Source organism: Miniopterus schreibersii, assembly GCF_964146895.1.
Source record: "Miniopterus schreibersii genome assembly, chromosome: 1".
Taxonomy (NCBI): Eukaryota; Metazoa; Chordata; class Mammalia; order Chiroptera; family Miniopteridae; genus Miniopterus; species Miniopterus schreibersii.
The window spans coordinates 104,578,403-104,596,877 of NC_138101.1; the positions used below are offsets into that span (position 1 = coordinate 104,578,403).

The following is an 18,475-nucleotide window of genomic DNA, read 5'->3' on the forward strand; positions in this document are numbered from 1 at the left end:
ACGTGCCTGGGTTGCAGGTTCAATCTCCAGCCCAGGTTGGGGTGCATGTGGAAGGCAACCAATCTGTATCTCTTTCACATCAGTGTTTCTCTCTCTCTTCTCCCCCACCCCTGCTCCTTCCACTCTCTCTAAAAAAAAGTCAATAGAAAAAATATCCTCGGGCAAGGATTAATGCACACAAAAAATTCTAACACCCCTGAGGCACAGTGTACACTGTCCCAAGAGCTCCCAATGGAGTGGGACCCAAGTCACCACCCATGGAACTTTGCTTGGTATCTACCCTTGCTTAGCTTCCTTCTTTTCCCTTTCTCTCTTCCCCAATCCCTTACTATATCTCCCTGGAAACACTTCCCTCTAAAAAAAATCACTTTCATGCAAATCCTCATCTCAGGGTCTGCTCTGGAAGAACCCAACCTAAGATAGTTGCCAACAAAATCTGCACAAATATACAGCTTTCTGCTTCTCAGGATAAATCTGTAGATCTAGCAACTCTAGGCCCATTCCTACTCAGCAACAAGTGGCTAGAGCTGAGTAGAGACTACCTGATACAGACAGAAGGCATGTTCTACAATTTTCCCCAGTCCACCACACCCCCTAATGCCTTCCAACTGGTCTTTTTCACCATTCACATTCCCTGTCTGGCCCCTACAGGATTATGAATTTGCAACCTTTACAATACAGTGCAGTGGTTACCAGTGCAGGCTCTGGAGTCTAGGTTCACTAATTACTGATTCTGTGACCTTAATAAATCCCTTAATCTTTCTGTGTCTCAGTTTCTTCATTAAAAAATGGTACCTGTGTGGACCTATACAGTACCCTCTATGGATGTTAGAGACTTAAATGGGACACTTCCTATAAAGTGATTTGCCCAGTATCTAGCTCATGATATCCAAAAATTACTAATATTTGTCCCTTTGGAGCAGGTGTGCCTGCTATAATCTGACAGGCCACATCCAACTATCTGAGATTACCTGCTGGCACCTCACTCCCCCTGGGGGAAGATGCCCTTCTCCCAAGAGGTTTGTGTCTGAGCACTTACCTCTTCCCACTGGTGAATATATCGAATGAGGCGGGAGAGACGCAGGAGGCGCAGGAGGCTGAGGATCTTGGTAAAGCGGACGATGCGCAGGGCCCGAGCTGTCTTGTAGACCTCTGAGTCAATGCGTGTCTCTACAATGAGGAAGATGTAGTCCACAGGGATGGAGGAGATGAAATCCACTACAAACCAGCTTTTGAGGTACTTCATCTTAATCCTCTGTGGGTCCAGTATGATCTCTGTGTTGTCTTCCACCACAATCCCTGTGCGGAAGTTGAGGACCAAGTCGATGAGGAAGAATGTGTCTGACACCACATTAAAGACAATCCAGGGTGTGGTATTCTCATCCTTGAAGAAGGTGATGCCCACGGGGATGATGATCAGGTTCCCTACCATCAGCAACAGCATGGTCAGGTCCCAGTAGAATCTGCCCAGAGACAAAGGGGTCAGTTGCCAGAGGAGGGAGAGAATTGAGTCACAGACTGAGGGAGAAGCTCTGAGGGAGAGCAAGTATAGGAGAGAGAAGTCTTAGGAGGTTTTGCGACACTACAGGAGGTAGACCCATAGGAATCAGGCCAAGATGTAGACACTGGCAGGGAAAGAGGCTCTTCTTTTACTAAGGGTACCCTCTGCCTGCCCTTCCCATGCCCCAGTGAGAGTCAGGCTGAAAAGCAAAGCAAACAGTGGTGTCTAGAGAGAAGTGCAGGGCTATTTTAGTGGCCAGAGCAGTTCACCCAGAATTACCCCAGGCTCAGACAAGGCTGCTCCATTGTCCCTGAGGGGCAGCTGTGGCCTAAGACAGGCTGGCAGACAAACATGCCACATACCATGACTGGAGAGAGGGGGAGGTCTAGGCACACAGAAGGCTCCAGTCCCAGCTCTGTCACTGAAGCTTGTGGCATCAGGCAGATGCCCTCCCTGCTCTGGGCCTCAGTTTCCGCACTGGGCAGTGAGTGGTGGAGCCTCAACACTCATCCTAGAATTGTGATCACGCTTCTTGGGAGCACCCTTTAGCCTATACCCTAACATCAGAAAATGCCAGGCCATCAGAGGTTTTCATTCTAATATGAGATTAGGGAGGGATAGTTATATCTTCAAAAGCAGGAAATGTTAATGGGGCAATTTAAAATACCAATGAAAGAGAAACAACAAGATGGTGGCGTAGGTAACAGCAGTACCCACTACCTCCCACAACCACATCAAAATTACAACTAAAATATAGAAGCACCACCATTCAGAACCACCTGAAATCTAGCTGAATATAAGCCCAACAACTAGGAAATTAAAGAAGAAACACATGGAGATCGGTAGGAGGAGCAGAGACGTGGGCAGAATGGCAGAGAGGTGGCCCGGATCCCACACCAGGGATCCCATATCCAGGGGCTGCAGTTTAAAACTGGGAGGGATATATCAGTTGGTGGTTTCCTGGAAAAGAGAGGAGTCCCTGTTCCACATCAGGTCCCCCATCCCAGGGTTCCAGGGCTGGGAAGAGAAGTCCCCACAACTTTGGGCTGTAAAAAACCAGCAGGGATTGTGGCTGAGTGATGTGGAGGCTGCTGGAGTCTCAGGCAGCTCTTCTTAAAGGGCCAGCAGTCAGAATTACTCAGAAGCACTCCCTCTGAGCTCCAGCACTGGGCAGCAGCTTGAAAGGAACCTGGACATTCAGGGAGGAACTAACTTGTCTGGAATCAGGGAGAGAGCTGGAGGGGCAGCTTTCTCATAGAGAGAAGAGCTGGTAGAGGCCATTGCTCCTTTGGCGAACCCTCCCCCCCCCCAGAGCCGGCAGGTAGGTGTCTTCTCTGAATCTCCATCAGCCTGACTCACACCTTTGCCCTGGTGATTCTCAGATACCCTGCCTCTCCTTACTTGCAAGCTCATTCAAGCCATTTCCGGTGGCTTTTTTATGCAAGTGGCCTCTCTAGCCTCATGCTTAGGGCTTTCCTAAAATCTCTCAAAAAAGCAGCAGCTGGATTCAGCATGCCCCATACCTCTCAATAAGTGGCTCCAGACAAAGCACTAGCAGCAGCCTGCACTGGTTCATAGCTTGGCCTCTCCTGGACAACTCCAAGCCCAGCACAAGTAGCAGCCATAAATTGCTGTGTAGCTCATGCTGGGTGACCCTGGGCAGGGCAGAGGCTGAATCTGCACCTCCTGGGAGGCCTCAGAGACAGTGCACCCAGTGGTCAGCTTCAACCATGCTTTATTACAATCCTACCACATCCATGAGTGACACACTGAAACAGTACACTTGTTGAGGACCAAAGCTCCACTGAAGCAAATCCTGCTCCATAGGGGAGTTTCCAGCATAGCAGCTCTTTGGCTGTAGCTGCAGCTGGTCCTCACAGCTAATTGGCCTGGGGGTCAATTTCCTCCAAGGGACACCAATAGCAACCAAGGCTCAACTACAACAGGACAGTGCACACAGCCGACACATGAAAAAACTTAGAAGGCCCAGCTCAGGTGACTGCGGAGACTGAGCCACTGGGCCCTACAGGACACCTACTACACAAAGCCACTCTACCAATTCCAAGAGACACAGCAGCTCTTCCAAATACATAGACACAAACACCAGGAAGCAGCCAAAATGTGGAGGCAAAGAAGCATGTCACAAATGAAAGAACAGAAGAAAGCTCCAGAAAAAGAACTAAATGAAATGGAATGAAGCAAGCTACTAGATATAGAATTCAAAACAATGGTTATAAGGATGCTCAAGTATCTTAGTAAGACTATTAAGGAAACTAGTGAGATCATCAATGACATAATAAAGAAGCAGTCAGAAAGGAAGGCTACACTAACTGAATGGAAGAATAATTTACAGGAATCAACAGTTCAGCAGAGGATGCTGAGAATCAAATTGGCAATTTGGAATGTGAGGAAGCAAAAAACACCCAATCAGAAAAGCAAAAAGAAAAAAGAATCCAGAAATATGAAGATGGTGAATGGAGTCTCTGGGACAACAAGTGGCCCAACATTCATATCATGGGGATGCCAGAAGGAGAAGAAAGACAGCAAGAAATTGAAAACCTATTTGAAAAAATAATTACAGAAAACTTCTCCTACCTGGGGAAAGAAATAGACTTACAAGTCCAGGAAGCACATAGAGTCCCAAACAAGAGGAACTCAAAGAGGCCCACACCAAGACATGTCATAATTAAAATGCCAAAGGTTAAAGACAAAGAGAGAATCTTAAAAGCAGCAAGAGAAAAGCAGTTAGCTAGCTACAAGGGAGCACCCATACAACTGTCAGTTGATTTCTCAACAGAAATTTTGCAGGCCAGCAGGGAGTGGCAAGAATATTCAAAGTGATGAAAAGCAAGGACCTAAAGCCAAGATTACTCTACCCAGCAAAGCTATCATTTAGAACTGAAGGTCAGCCCGGCCGGGTGTGGCTCAGCGGTTGAGCGTCGACCTAGGATCCAGACGATCGGGGTTCGATTCCTGGTCAGGACACATGCCCGGGTGGCGGCTCAATCAATGACTCTCTCATCATTGATGTTTCTATCTCTCTCTCTCTCTCCCCTTTCCTCCCTCTGAAATCAATAAAGATATATTTGAAAAAAAAAAAAAGAACTGAAGGTCAGATAAAGAGCTTCACAGATAAGAAAAAGCTAAAGGAGTTCACCACCACCAAACCAGTACTATACGAAATGTTGAAGAGTCTTCGTTAAGAAGCTAATGAACAAAAGAAACTGACAAAGTAGTCCCAGAGACATTGAAGCATGCAACAGACTGTCCTGTTTTAGAGGGCAGAGGGAAGGGGGATGGGGGTGGGAAGGTATTAACCAAAGAAGTTATATGCATATAACTTCTGCATGGATACAGACAATAATGGGGTGAAGGCCTCGGAGGGGGTAAGAGCGAGGTGGAGGGCGTCAATGGGGGTAAAAATGGGACACCTGTAATACTTTTAACAATAAAGATGGCCTCGCCGGGCATGGCTCAGCAGTTGAGTGTCGACCTGGGATCCAGGCGATCGGGTTTCGATTCCTGGTCAGGGCACATGCCCAGGTTGCAGGCTTGATCAATGACTCTCTCATCATTGATGTTTCTATCTCTCTCTCCCTCTCCTTTCCTCTCTCTGAAATCAATAAAGATATATTTAAAAAAAAACACACAAAAAACCCCCAAAACACACAATAAAGATAAAAATAAACAAACAAACAAATAAATAAACAATAAAATAAAATACCAATAAAGTACCACTCAATATAAAGGAGTGAGACCGGACAGGGCTTCTAGCATCATTTCTCTTAAGCCCTCAAAGCAACTGCAAGTGCTTCCTGAGGGAGGGAGGTGAAGCCTCTGAGGAGGTAAGAGCCAACTCTCAGATCTCCCACCTCGCCCAGCAGAGGCCCCTCTGGACCATGCAGATAGCACAGACAGGAACAGAGCTATCTACAAGGTATGACCAATCATTCCCAGGACCCAGCCCAAGTACCAGCCACCCCAGGACTGGCCTCAAGACAAAACACTTACATTGCAGAGCTGTTTTCCTCTGTTATTAACTTAGACAGTTACATGATGGCTGATAAAGATATTAATCTTTATTAATTAATAAAGAAATAAGGGCAGAAACAAGCATGTCTTCTTCCAAGAGAAATAACCCTTCAGCCATCTTTAATCCTCTACTGCAGGGAAGCCAGGAGGAAGGGTGTGAGAGATAAGAAGACAAGTTTTCCGAGTCTTAAGAGGATTCCACCACAACCCTGTGTGAAGAGTTCCAGGTTTGAAAAAAAAATTACTTCACAGCAAACTGTTTTCTTTAGCAGGCTCGAAATGGTGCTCTGAATCAAGGAGAGAGAAGGGCCTGCTTCACTGGAAGTGGACAGATAGTTGTCCTATATCACACTGCTCAGGGAGGGACAGCCTCTGGAGAGACCACTTCTGGCAGCTCCTTTGAAAGCCAACCCCTTCAGGGTCTCAAGACAGGACCTCAAGTCAGAGAATCACTAAGCTAGTGCTTCTCATTCTAAGACTGGTGACAATAGGTCAATTTCAGCTCCTTCCCTGCCCCCAAATCCACCAGCCTTTTTCCAGCCCCAACCCGCCTATGCCATCTGAGAGAACCCAGCCTAAGACCTAAGAACCTACCCCAGCCATCACACTAGGACATAGAACACAGCTCATCCTGCTAATTACTTGAGGGCCCCAGGAGAATGGTGTCAGCATCTAAGGGGTGTTCTTGAGCTGTGTACACTCTCTACCCAGCCTTATGCATGTCATTCAAAGACAGCTGCTGACACTTATTAAATGCCACACACAGGTATCCCTATTCACACACAGTGTGCAAACACCTCTATATACATATGGCCATCACCCCTTCTCATTTAATCTTTTGGGGAAAACAATGCAAAACAAACAAAAAAATACTGTGGCATAAAGAGGTCACTGAGGGTCCTGTGGTCCTCTGTACACAAAGCTAATAATACGCCCAGGATGGAGGAGCTTCTAAAATTAACAGAGCGGGCACAAGTGGCTGTGAATGCTGACTCCTGCAGGCCTGCCACTCCAGTGGGTTTCTACACTCTCTCAGCTCTAGTTCTCTCAATTACAGACCAAATTTGAGACAGTAATTAACAAAAAATGTTTGCATTTAGTGGTCTTCATAAAAACTAAATTAGATGAGACAAAAACACCCATTTCCTTGCATTATGACTAATTGTCTCAATCGTGAGTTTCCAGATGCTAATGGATATTTCTGGTGCCTGATCTGGGCTAGGGTGGGAATACTGGAGCACTCCTCCCCACAAACCACTATGCTGGAGCATCTCAGGGCTACTCAAAAGGCAGCGTAATATGGTGGGGAAAAAGAAGCACAGGCTCTCAGAGCCAGCCAACGTGGGTTTGATTTCTGGTTCCATCATTTACTGACAAGTCACTTAATCTCTCAATGCCTCAGTTTCCTCATCTGCTGAATGAGGATAATAATAGTACCTTACTAGCAGAATCATGATAAGAATTAATGCTTGTAAAGTGCTCTGAGCTATGCCTAGATGTATTATTCAATGAGTAAATAAGCAATTCAAAAGTCAACAAATTCATAAGAAAGAGGTGAGGGAGGAGGAAGATTTAATCTTCCAGGGAAGATCCAAAGCAAAGCATCCACTGGGGGTAAGGGTGGTGGGGAACTCAATGGTCCCGCAAGAGTCATCAGTGGAAGTCAGTGATTATAATATTCCCTGAACAATAAGACGACAGAGCATATTCATTTTGGCAGACAAAAGCCCTGATCTCAGTGAGCTCATGGTCCTGTCAGAGGACAAGGTTTATATAGAAAACAAGCTGGGCAATGATGTAAGAAACCATCCCAGGCAGCAGCCCAGGTGTCTGAAAAGATGGGCTCTTGGTGGCCAAGAAGGGTGAGGCCAGAAAGTGCTTCTGAAGGAGGTGAGAAGTGGGGCTTTGGGAGCTGCTCTTGGCCTCACAGACTACCCTTCCTTACTCTTTGCCAGATGGTTGCAGATTTCTGAAAGCAGAGCTTAGCCAGAGCAGAAAATGACATGCAGCACCACGGACAGCTCCCAGAGTGCCTGTCAGCCCCACTGTGCTGGTCTAGCCGCGGGAGGTAGACAAGAGCCGTCCCACTGGCATCCTTGGCTTCCTGGCATCTCTTTTCCCCAATCCTAGTGACCAGAAGCATCTCAAGTGATGCCTTAATGTCCTTGGGGATTTCCAGTAGGGACTCCTTTTGATTGGAAGGCCTTTATTCCTAAAGACCCCCAAACATGTCACACTGAGTGCTTATTTTGTGCTTTCCATGCATTACTTCCCTGAACCCTCACACAGCACGAAGGTGGTTGCTATTATCTGTATTTTACAGATGATGACACTGAAGTTCAGAGATAAGTAATCACCTTCCCAAGACAACACAGCTAGTGAGCAGCCAACCCAAGATTCACAGAGATCTGTGGGGCTCCTCTTGGGATTTTAGGCATCTCAGTGGGATTCAGGAAGGTGGACAACCCTTTCTCGCACCTTTACATCATAATGGTGAGGTGGTCTACTGCAGCAGGTGCAGCCCCTGCCCCAGAGGCAAGAGAGAAGAGAGGGTTGCAAAGAAGTTTCAAGAGGAACCATCTTCCTGATGCCAAGCCTTATGAGGTACTTCCCAGGGTGGGGGAAGTAGCATACCTTTCAAGCACTAAAATAATCCATCATCAGGGATCAGTCAGGCCCAGTTGCAGCCATCCTGTGAAGGGGAAACTAAGGTCCACAAAGGAGAGAATGGTAAAGTTTGCGAAGCCTCAAACCAGATGTCCATGCTCTCCTAGCACCACACTGCCCCTAAAGCCATTCATGAATAAATCCCATAGTCCAGGGAATGTATCCATGGTGATGGGTGTCAGACGCTGGCAGGGAAGCAATGGCCAGCCACATTCAAACATGCTGGAGTTGGTGCATGTATGAATTAGAGGCCTTGGTCTCTCCAAAGCCAGATGACCCTCTCCCACTGTAGTGTTCTTTAAGCTGGGAGGAAGTCTTGGCCAGTAAGAGGTCTTGCCCCAGGGTTAGTCCCAGGGCCCCAGGCCCTTCCTCCCTCAATCCTGGATCTAACTTCCTACCTGGGCCAACGGGTCCATCCAGGCAGGCAGGTGGCCTCTCAGCAGGAGGTTGTGGCCTATAGGCCAGCTTTGGAGGAGCAGGTTCCATGTGCAGAAGGAATGAGGGACAGCAAAAAGCCTCATATCCCTTTTACACTGACACCTGGAACACTTCATGGTTTGATCTCAGAGGAAGGGCATGGCCTCAAGGAAGCTGAGGGAAGAGAAGATAAGAGGCTCCTGACTCTGAACTCAGAGACTTGAGAACCAGACCAAAGACCCTCTCCTTCCCTGGAGGCTTCCCTGGATGGGGGCAGAAGTGGAGGTCCCGGAACAGGTTGAACTCCTTCAGCTTCCTCTTGTCCCCATGTGCCCATGCTTGCCTTTGAGCACATATGCTTACACAGATGCATGCACATACACACACATATACAATCTACCTAGTTGCACACACATATACATACAGGGCGGGGTAAAAGTAGGTTTACAGTTGTGAGGACATGAAACACAGAGTTTATTATTGTATTATTATGTATTAATTACTGTATTATTTTCCGTTCAAACAACTGTAAACCTACTCGTGCCCCACCCTATATGCACATGCACAAACACACCCAGAAATACATTTTTGCTCATATGCCCTCACACACACATCCATTTTCACACATGCTTATTTTCTTGCACACCACTTGCATACATTTTGACACAAATGTTATCCACTGGGAATCCTGTTAGCTGGAAGAAAATGTCTTCTTTTGTCCATTAAAGACTCATCTGAAGTGCTACCTCTTTTAGAATTCTCCAAACTCTCACCGATTGAGCCTCTGCATAGCCTGAGCTCTAGTTTTGGATCTCCTAGACTGCTGCAAGCCAGGGTCCCCATGCTTTTGCCCAGGTGAGTGGCATACCCAGGATCCTATCTTTTACCCCCTTCCTCTATGCAGATGGTTCCCACTCAGACACCACTTCTAGCACCAGACCTGCATTCCCACCTGCCACCTGGAGGACCCAAGTCCAAGGCTGAACTCAGCCTCTTCTTCCCCAAATCTGAATGGTAGAACATTCCAATCACCTGGGCTCTAAAACTCAAATTTATCCTCAGTTGCTTACTGTTTTCTCCCACCTACCCCCGAAAACACCCCAAGCCGTGACCAAATCCTGTCTGGAGTCTTCTGTAATGGCTCCTGAACCTGTCCCCAGCTGCTCTATTCTAGATCAGTTCCTCACCACTCCTTATCCAGATCCTTTCCCCTGATAGCCTGGTTCTAGCCTCCCCTCTTTCCTCGAACTCACATGCTCTCTGGGTTACCTTTCCAATCAACATTATGATCATGTCACTCCTGCTTGAACCATTTTGGTGGAACCCCAATAACTATAGGAAAAAGTTTGAGCTCCTTGGTCTGGCATCCCCTAGTCCCCTTTCCCTCTTCTTCCTCCTGCTCCCTTCATAGTAGCCAACTGGACACTTGACCACCGGCCCTATCTCCATCCTGGTTCCTCCTGAGAACCATTCCAACCTCCCTGAGGTCCCATCTTTTGAGGTCACTTCTCTAATCCAAGGCCCAGATCTGCCTCCTCCGCGACAAAGTTTGCCTAACTGCGCTCTATGTTAGCAGTTGTCACACCCTGTCCCTTTCACCAGGTACCACCTAACTCTCTTTCCAGCCTCCCCAAAATCATAGAATCTAAGTATCCAGGAATCTTTGTGTCAGGAAAAGAAATGGGAGCTGGGAGACTTTCCCTCCGTTTCTGATCTATCCCTTGGTTTTCCAGGACCCACACAGGGAACTGCCCAAGGTAATCATGGAGACGATGAGAATGGAGGACAGTATCAATATTTGTTGGGCACTTATAATTTGCCAGACAGTAATCTGAGTCCCTTATGTGGGTTATCTCATTTAATCCTCATAAAAACACTATGAGGTAGATACTATGGTTATGCCCACTTTACAGATGAGGAGACTGAGGCACAAGAAATTGAGAAATTTTCTATATATGATGTATCAAGAATTCACACCCAAACAGCCTGACTCCAGAGTCTCATCTCTAACCACACTACAGAAATATAAATCCAACCAATAGTATTTTCTCTCTCCCAAACTCTGTGCCTCCTTCTCCTCCTCCTCTTCCTCTCAAACCCCTCTCCTGTACTATCTTCCATGGACCTTCATTTGCTGACCCCTCTGATTCTTCCTTTAAATGAACCTCAGTTGTGTCCTAAGGACATCACTCTCCCAAATCCCACAGACCTCAGGGTCAGGGTGGGGTCAGCATTCTTCCCCCTCCACACTGATGCCACTTCCTGCCTATGGTAGCAACATCTACAAGATCCTTAGAGCATCCTGTCATTTGCTGGCCATTCTTCCAGCATCCACCTGCCACCCTCAGGGACCTTGGCAATGCTCACACCTGGTTCACAACCTTCTGTTCCACTCCAAAATCCTGCCATCATCCTGGGTGACATCTCCATATAATCAACCCAACAGCTCCACTTCAGTCATTCATCCCAACAGCATACCCTGAACCATGTCACCTGGACAAGTTGTTCCACCTCTAATCTCAGATGATCAATGCTCTCTCTCACCCCCACTTCCTTTTCTTCCAGATGCCTTATCCAATCATGCTAAGTCAATTCTTTGGTGTCCCATGAACTTCCAGTTGGCGAGCCCTCTGATTCTCCCATTAGGACCCTCCTTTCTCCTCCCAGCCCCACTAGACATAATGGTCCACCTCATCTACTTCTCTTGCCCAATCTTTCTGGCACCCACTTCAAAGATCACAATCCATCAACCCTTGTCATGTTTACATGGGTGCTGGGCAGGAAATCCCACCACCTCAGACCAGTCCTACTAAATATTCAAGTGCCTTAGCCCGTGTGCCTCAACTTCCTCATCAAGGTTCTGTACTCAGCTGGGCCTTCACCCCCACCACAGCCCATTCTTCCAGGAGACCCTAGTAAACTTTCCCTCCCATTCTCCTATGGTACCTAGTCTGAATTATACCTTCTTTTCAAAGCTCTCTCTCAGTAGATAATACTACCTTCTACTTCACAGAGAAAAGAGAAACCACCAGGATGTCCCCTTCCTCTCCCTGCCACTGGCCTCCTCCTTGCTTACCTCGCCCTCAGCCCCTTCCCCTCCTTCAGTCATAAGGAAATCAGTGACACTTCCACCTGCCATCTTGACACCATTTCCTCCCCAGGGACCTTAATCTATAGGTTACCCCCTCTTTCATCTATACCTCCAATCTCCCTCTCTACTCATCCTTTCCCATCAGCCTTTTCTTTTCAATCTCTACACTTAAAAAAATAAAATCACTCCCTGATCCCTACTGTCATATCTCTTCTCCCCTCAGAACCAAGCTTTTGAAAGCGGTGTCACTATCCCTACTCTCTCCCTTCCCTTCCATCCCTAATACTGCCCTCAGCAACATCTCAATGCATGCTCTGCTGCAAAATCCAGTGGGCACTTTCCAGTCCATTTCTTTGTGGACCCTCAGCCTCATCAGACACTGTGCACCATTCTGCCAAGACACTCCACCCTGCTGGCTTTTCTCTGTTCTGCCTCTCCTTTACCTCTCTTGGATGGGCTACTCTTCCCCTGCGAGATCTTTAAATGGTTTTGCTCCTTTCTTCTCCCTCTTACACTCTCCCTGGGTGACATCACAAACTCCCATGGCTTCATTATTCTGCTGGATTTCCAACCAGACCTCTCTCTCTCAAGCTTCAGCCCACGTGTCCACTTGCTGATTACGCACCTACACCTGGATGTCCCATGGGAATCTCACTCTTGACATCTCCAGAAAGAACTTAACAGCTTTCCCTACAAACTCTTGTGCTCCCAGCATTTGGTACCACCAGCCATCCAATCTGGGAGTTATCCTCAACCCAGCATCTTCCTCACCTACCAGCATTTGGTCATGTGGGATCCAGTGAGTTTTAGCAACCCTCCACCTGCAGCTTCCTAACTGGGCTCCTGTACCTCCTAGGACCCCACATACCTTAGGGTCTTGGGTGGGGTCCACAACCTCTCTCCAATCCACACTCCACACTAGCCAAGTCCAAAGTTTTTCCACACTAAAATCCAAATTCCTCACTGTCATCCCCAAGGCCTCTCCTGATCTAGACTTGGCTTCCTTCTCCTGCCTTGATTCTTACCATTCCTCCCCTTGTGTGCTCTGCTGCAGACATACCCAGCAAATTTCAGTGTCCCAAATAGACCATGCTTTCTTTGGCCACTGGGCGTTTCTACACACTGTCAACTGCCTGGAACTCTCCTCTCTCCTCAGCCTCCCCTACACCCCATGTTTCAAAGGAGGCATCACTTCTCCTAGGACACCTCCTTTGTACCCTAGGAAATCTGGTTAGATGCCATCGTGTGTACTGCCCTAGCACAGTTTTATCCAATTGTGATGAAATTGTGTGTCTGACTGTCTATCTTGTGGTCATTTGACTCCCTGAACTTGACACATTGCCTTTTAAATGGCAGGTCCTAAGAAATACGTTAATGGATAGAAATATGTGAATGGGGGAGTGAACGAGGAATGCCTCAGAGGCATAGGTTGAGTGGCAGGGGGCCCAGCAGAAGCTACATGAAATGGGAGGCCTTCTGAGACCCTTACTCCTTCCCACGAGGCTTTCATAGGCCTCCGATGATCAGGGAGAAACTTATTCAAACCCCTAAGACTCAGGCTCCCAGCAACATCCATCAGCAAATGGCCCTTACCTGGTGCTGAAGATGATGGTGGAGATGTCACAGATCATGAAGGAAGGCACTGGAAGGGGAAGGGGGCAGAAGAAGAAAAGATGGGCCTTGGGGGCTCTGACAGAGTGGGATGAGAGGGTGATTTGTGGGGGGACTGCAGCCAAAGACTTCAGCCAAGGCCATGACTGTGTTTCCAGCTTGACCACCACAGGCCAGGGCAGCAGAACACACCATACCCCTCATTACAGGCATGCCCCCTCAGTAGGAGTCCTAAGGATTCTCCCTTCTTCCAAATAGGCCTAGCACAGAGACCCAGGAGGTCGGGGCGGTGGGGAGAGGTGCAAGGAAGGAAGCAATTCGACCTTTCTCCTGGAATCCCCCTCTTTTCCCTACCTTGCAGACCCAGGATGCATCTCACTTCCCCAGCCCCGCTGTGTATATGCTCCCCAAAAGCAGAAGTAATTTCTCTTCCTTGTCTGAGATGTTGGAACACATAGCTGGATCCAGGGGTGGGGTCCAGTAAAATTGTTAAATGGATGGGTGGATTAAAGACTGTTGCCCGGGGGGGGGGGGGGGGAGACTGCCAAAAAGTAAAAATGAAAAAGAATATGTTAAAATATTAACATTGATTATTGCCTAGTGGTGGGATTATGGGTGACTTGTGTTTTTTCCATCATGCCTTTCAATAATCTCTAAATCCCATATTTTCTAAAACATGGGCAAATATTATCTTTATAGTTAGAAAAATAAATCCACCGTTAACCAATGACTAGTGTCCCATTCTGTGAAGAGTTCCCTAATGTGTGCCAGGGGAGACAGGCCGAGCCCTGGGGAAAGCCCAAATGGCCGTGCAGACATGAGAAAGGTGCTGGCATGAAGGGAAGAACAGGAGAGCAGAGTTTTTGAGGTCAGTGATGTAGGAGAAAGGGGAGCCACTTGAAGGGCAGATGTGACAGGCAAAGGAGACCACGTGACTGCCTCCAACACACGTGAGGACGCATACACGTGGGGCACTTTCCTCCCCAAAACATAAAAACTGTTTAAAAGCATAGACCAATCCCTCTGGGCCTCCTACCTGTCCAGCCTCCTGTTTATCACTCTCTGAGGCAGAGCTGCCGCCCACCTCCCTCCCTACCCTACACACACCCAAAGGAACTGATGGCTGTCTGGGGGTGGGGGGTGGGGTACTCAGGTGTTCTCCCTGCCTGGGCCCCTGGGGCTGGCATTTTGACATCCTCCCCACCCTGACTAGAAATCTGCCTCGCAGCCTTGCCAGGCTGGGCCCTCAGCTCTGGCCTCTCAGAGGAATATACCCCCACCCCTCACCCCACCACCTAGCTTTAGTCCAACTTCCCCTACTGCTTCTCCCTGACCCTGGGGTCTCCCCCACTACAACAGATGAATGGCTCCCTTCCTCTCACCTTCTCCTGGCCACTAGGGCTCTATTTTTAACCCACCTCAAAATCTCTGACTCAGAATCACAGGGCTCCCAGATAGCTGCTCTCTCGGCCTGGAGCTGCCTCCAAAACAGATTCAGAGCCAAGGGCATCTAGTGCTTGGTTTATGGGTGGGCTGTTTGGTTTTTGGTGTATATTGTTTAATTTTTCTACGATTATCAATTACTGAAGGAACACAATTTGTTTTCATAGACCCAAATGAAGATACCCTTTTACCTCTGCCTCTTCCACTTCGCTCTCCATCCTGGGCTGAGGCGGCAGCCCCTCATTATAGTGTGAGGGCTAGTCTTGGCCACTCCGAGGACAAGGTGAGCTGTGTGAGGGCTATAAGGGACCGAACCTTCCCTTCCCCTTCAGTGAGGCTTCAATGACATAGCACCCAAATCACTTGGGGCTCTCACTGAGATTCAGACTCAATTCACTAGGTGGGGGGTGACTGCTAATAGGCTCCCAGGTGATGTTGAGGCTGCTATTCCAGGGATCACACTGAATAGCCAGGCTATCATAAATGGTATAGTGGTTAGGCATTCTGGTGTTTGAATACCTGGCTGTGTGGCCTTGGAAAAATCACTTAACCTCTCTGAGCCTGTTTTCTCATGCAAAATAAGAACATTAATCCCACTTCATAGGATTCAATTAGATAATGCTTAAAATATGCTACACAGTGTAAATACTCAGTACATGCTGGCTGTCATCATCATCATTATTGTTCTTGTGACCTGGCTTGAGGGCTACAGGGATCCTGAAATGTGTGGACTGGTTCCACTTCAAGGAGTCCTTGGTTTGGAGGATGGACAGACACAATCATTCCACAGGGGAGCTGAAGATCCAGGTCAGCTCCATGGGCAGAAGGGGCCATAAACCATCTCGGGTGAGGGGAGTGAGGAGTTGTCTGGCTCTGGAGGGCCATAGGTCGGGGAGAGCCAGAGGAGAAATTCAGCCAGGCTTGAGAATGTGGACAGAGAGGAGCAGGAGGTAGCATGGCCTTCTGGATACTAAAGCTCCAAAGAAGAGGGGCCTGAGTGTGTCCAGTGGTCAGGAAGTTCAGTGTTATGATTACAGGAAGAGGTTTATGCTACAAAGCAGAAGGAATCCAGGCAAGGGAGGGGCCTGAGAGTCTTGGGTTCTAGTCCCATGCTCATCTCTAATTTGCTGTGAGCTCTTAAACAAGTCCCTGCCTTTCACAGTCCCTTCCTCAGTTTCCCCATTGGTACAATTATATTCAGTTTTCCCATGAACATCTACAGTGCAGAGGTGAAGAGGCCAGCCAAGGGCAGCTGGCCAGATGAAAACTTGCTGAGAGAGGAGTGCACATCTCAGAGAATTGTGACACCCTGGCCTCAACCTAACACAGGTGTGAAGATGGGGGCATCCTGAATGCCAGACTGAGTAGTCAGGACTCGTCTGGGGACATGGGGAACTATGAAGGTTGTAGAGGAAGAGTTCCTTGGGGAAGGGATTGTCACTGCACCTTCCCAATGGCACAGCTGAATGCAGGCCTGGGCATAGGAACACCAAGATATCAACTAATTGCTTCCTTGGTGGGCAGAGAACCCCTCTGGAGTCCCTAAGTCTGTGCACGAAAGACAATCATCAGTACTGCAGGGTCATCTGTTCTACAGCACCTGGAGCTGCCCAGATGCAGTGTTCCCTCAGGCTAGCAACCTAACCTCTCTGAGCTTCATCCAGCTGACAAGACCATCAGGGGAAAATGGGGAAGGAAACTAGCAGTTGGAGAACTTCCCTGCCCAGCTTATAGGAAACAAAGAAGGCTCAAACATGGCTCTTCCCACTCAGGAGAATGGAACAAAAACAGAATATTGCTGTAGAGGAGCACATGAGAGCAACCTCAGGGGGAACTAGGTAGGAAAGCTCACCTGCTCCTGCAGGCAGCTGCATCAGGGTGAAGGAGGAAACAAGATGGATTAGGGGCAGAGTTCCCTAAGGCCAAGCAGCACTGGTGGGGATGGGGTAATGATGATGTGTGTGGTGGGGGGCTGCCCCATAGAAGGCAGCTAAATATTGACTCTGGGAGGATGCACATGGCCCCCTTCTTGCTGGGATGGAGGTCTCCTGGAGGTGCCTGGGCTCTGAGAACATGGGATGGCCAGGACTCTGCTGCCTACACTCCAGGAAACACAGTCTGACAAGGACACTGGGCAAGGGCCATGTATCCTGGAATCCCACCAGCCCCAGAGTTTCATGATTCTGATTGGTAACAACCTGCAAGGAGGCAGGGGGCTGACTTTGTGCAGACAGGCCAATCACGAATGGGTTTTGGTGCCAGTGTCACCCCCAACTCTGGGGAATACTGCAGGGCTACAGCAAACATGGTGTCATCAGGGAACTGCACATGGAAGGGGCTTCATGGGTGATGGAGGCAGAATCACCCTGGTGCTCCCCAAAATTACACCTAGCGATGCCAAAGAAGCCCAGGCATCTGTAATTGTATAAAGCTCCCTGGTGACTTTGCAGATTTCCATTGCAACTTTGTGGGTCTTGCTAAACTAAAACCCAACCCCTCTCTGGTCCCATTTTCAGATGAGAAAATCAAGGCCCTGGGAGGTGAGGGGCATCAGCTTAGTCCACAAAACTGGACCAAGTCCTCATCTGGCCTCTATTCACACCCTTTGGCTCTATCCCCAGAAGCTGCAGAGCAGCAGAGCAGGGCAGGAAGATGACTGCCCAGAGTCTGTGGGACAGGATGAACAGCTTGTCAAGTTCCTTTCCCTGCCAATTCCAAAGTTGGTGGTTCTGCTGGCCTGCCCCTTGGGACTCCTCAACTATAGTTTGCCCAGTGTGACCTGAGCAATTTGAGGCCAGGTCTGAGCTTCCAGGAGGAGACACTGCCCCTGAGGAGAGGTAGCTACAAGGAGAAGGTGGTTGGGACCCTTTGCATAGGGAACAAAGAAAAGAAAACCTGATCTCCACTTCCACAGGGGCCATGATCTAATGAGGGAGGCAGAGGGATCTCAAGAGAGAATGCCAATACCACACAACATGCCAGGGAGAACCCAGCTCCATCCCCCAGGCCAAGGGCTGGCAGAGCCTCAGCAGAAAGAGGCCCACAGGTAAGGAATCCTCACCTACTCTAGGAGCACATCTGGTTTGGTCTGGCTGCATTTCTGGAAAGGAGGGAGATTCTCATCAGTTCTTCTTGTGGGCAGCTGTTACTGACCATGGGCTTAATTTGTACTAATGGGGTCAAAATAACAGGTTCAATACCTATTTGGCCAATAAGTTTTGCTTTCTTCTCAGCTGCAGGCTGAGCCCTGACCCAGAGAGGAAAGGGCTTTGCTGAGGTCACACGGCAGAACAGCATGAGGGTCTAGAGGGTAAACTCAGCGTCAGAGGGGTGGGCACTCAAAAGCTACAAAATCTCAGAATGAGAGGACCCAAGCTCCTGCTGGACCAAATTTTTTCTAAAAGGTGCCAATGGCATTGATAAAACCTATGGGCTTGAGGGTCTTTTCTGTCCCTTGGGAAGGGAACAGTACCCATATCCTCTGACAAACTGTAGGTGGGAGAAGCCTGTGACTAGCTTTGGTGGTAAGTGGTTGGGGACTCACATTAATTATTGACAGGGGCTGTTCCAGCCTGCAATGGAGAATCGCAGGATAATTACTTCTGGCCTCCAGGCCACACACTCAGTGATATTATTACAGCAGCAACACCTGCCTTCCGGGCCCTAGTACAGCAGGAGAAGGGGATCTTTTCAGGCTGTACAGCTGGGGCCAG

At 48.4% G+C, this 18,475-nt stretch overlaps 1 protein-coding gene across 2 annotated transcripts in view; it reads right to left on the reverse strand.

Moving 5' to 3' along the window:
* Positions 1 to 18,475, reverse strand: part of HCN4 (hyperpolarization activated cyclic nucleotide gated potassium channel 4) — a 46,654-nt gene that overhangs the window by 18,254 nt on the left and 9,925 nt on the right. For both annotated transcript variants that reach the window (XM_081145045.1, XM_081145044.1), the window contains exon 2: positions 1,040 to 1,463. In XM_081145045.1, coding sequence (XP_081001171.1) covers positions 1,040 to 1,463 — 424 coding nt within the window. The remainder of the gene's footprint in view (positions 1 to 1,039; positions 1,464 to 18,475) is intronic.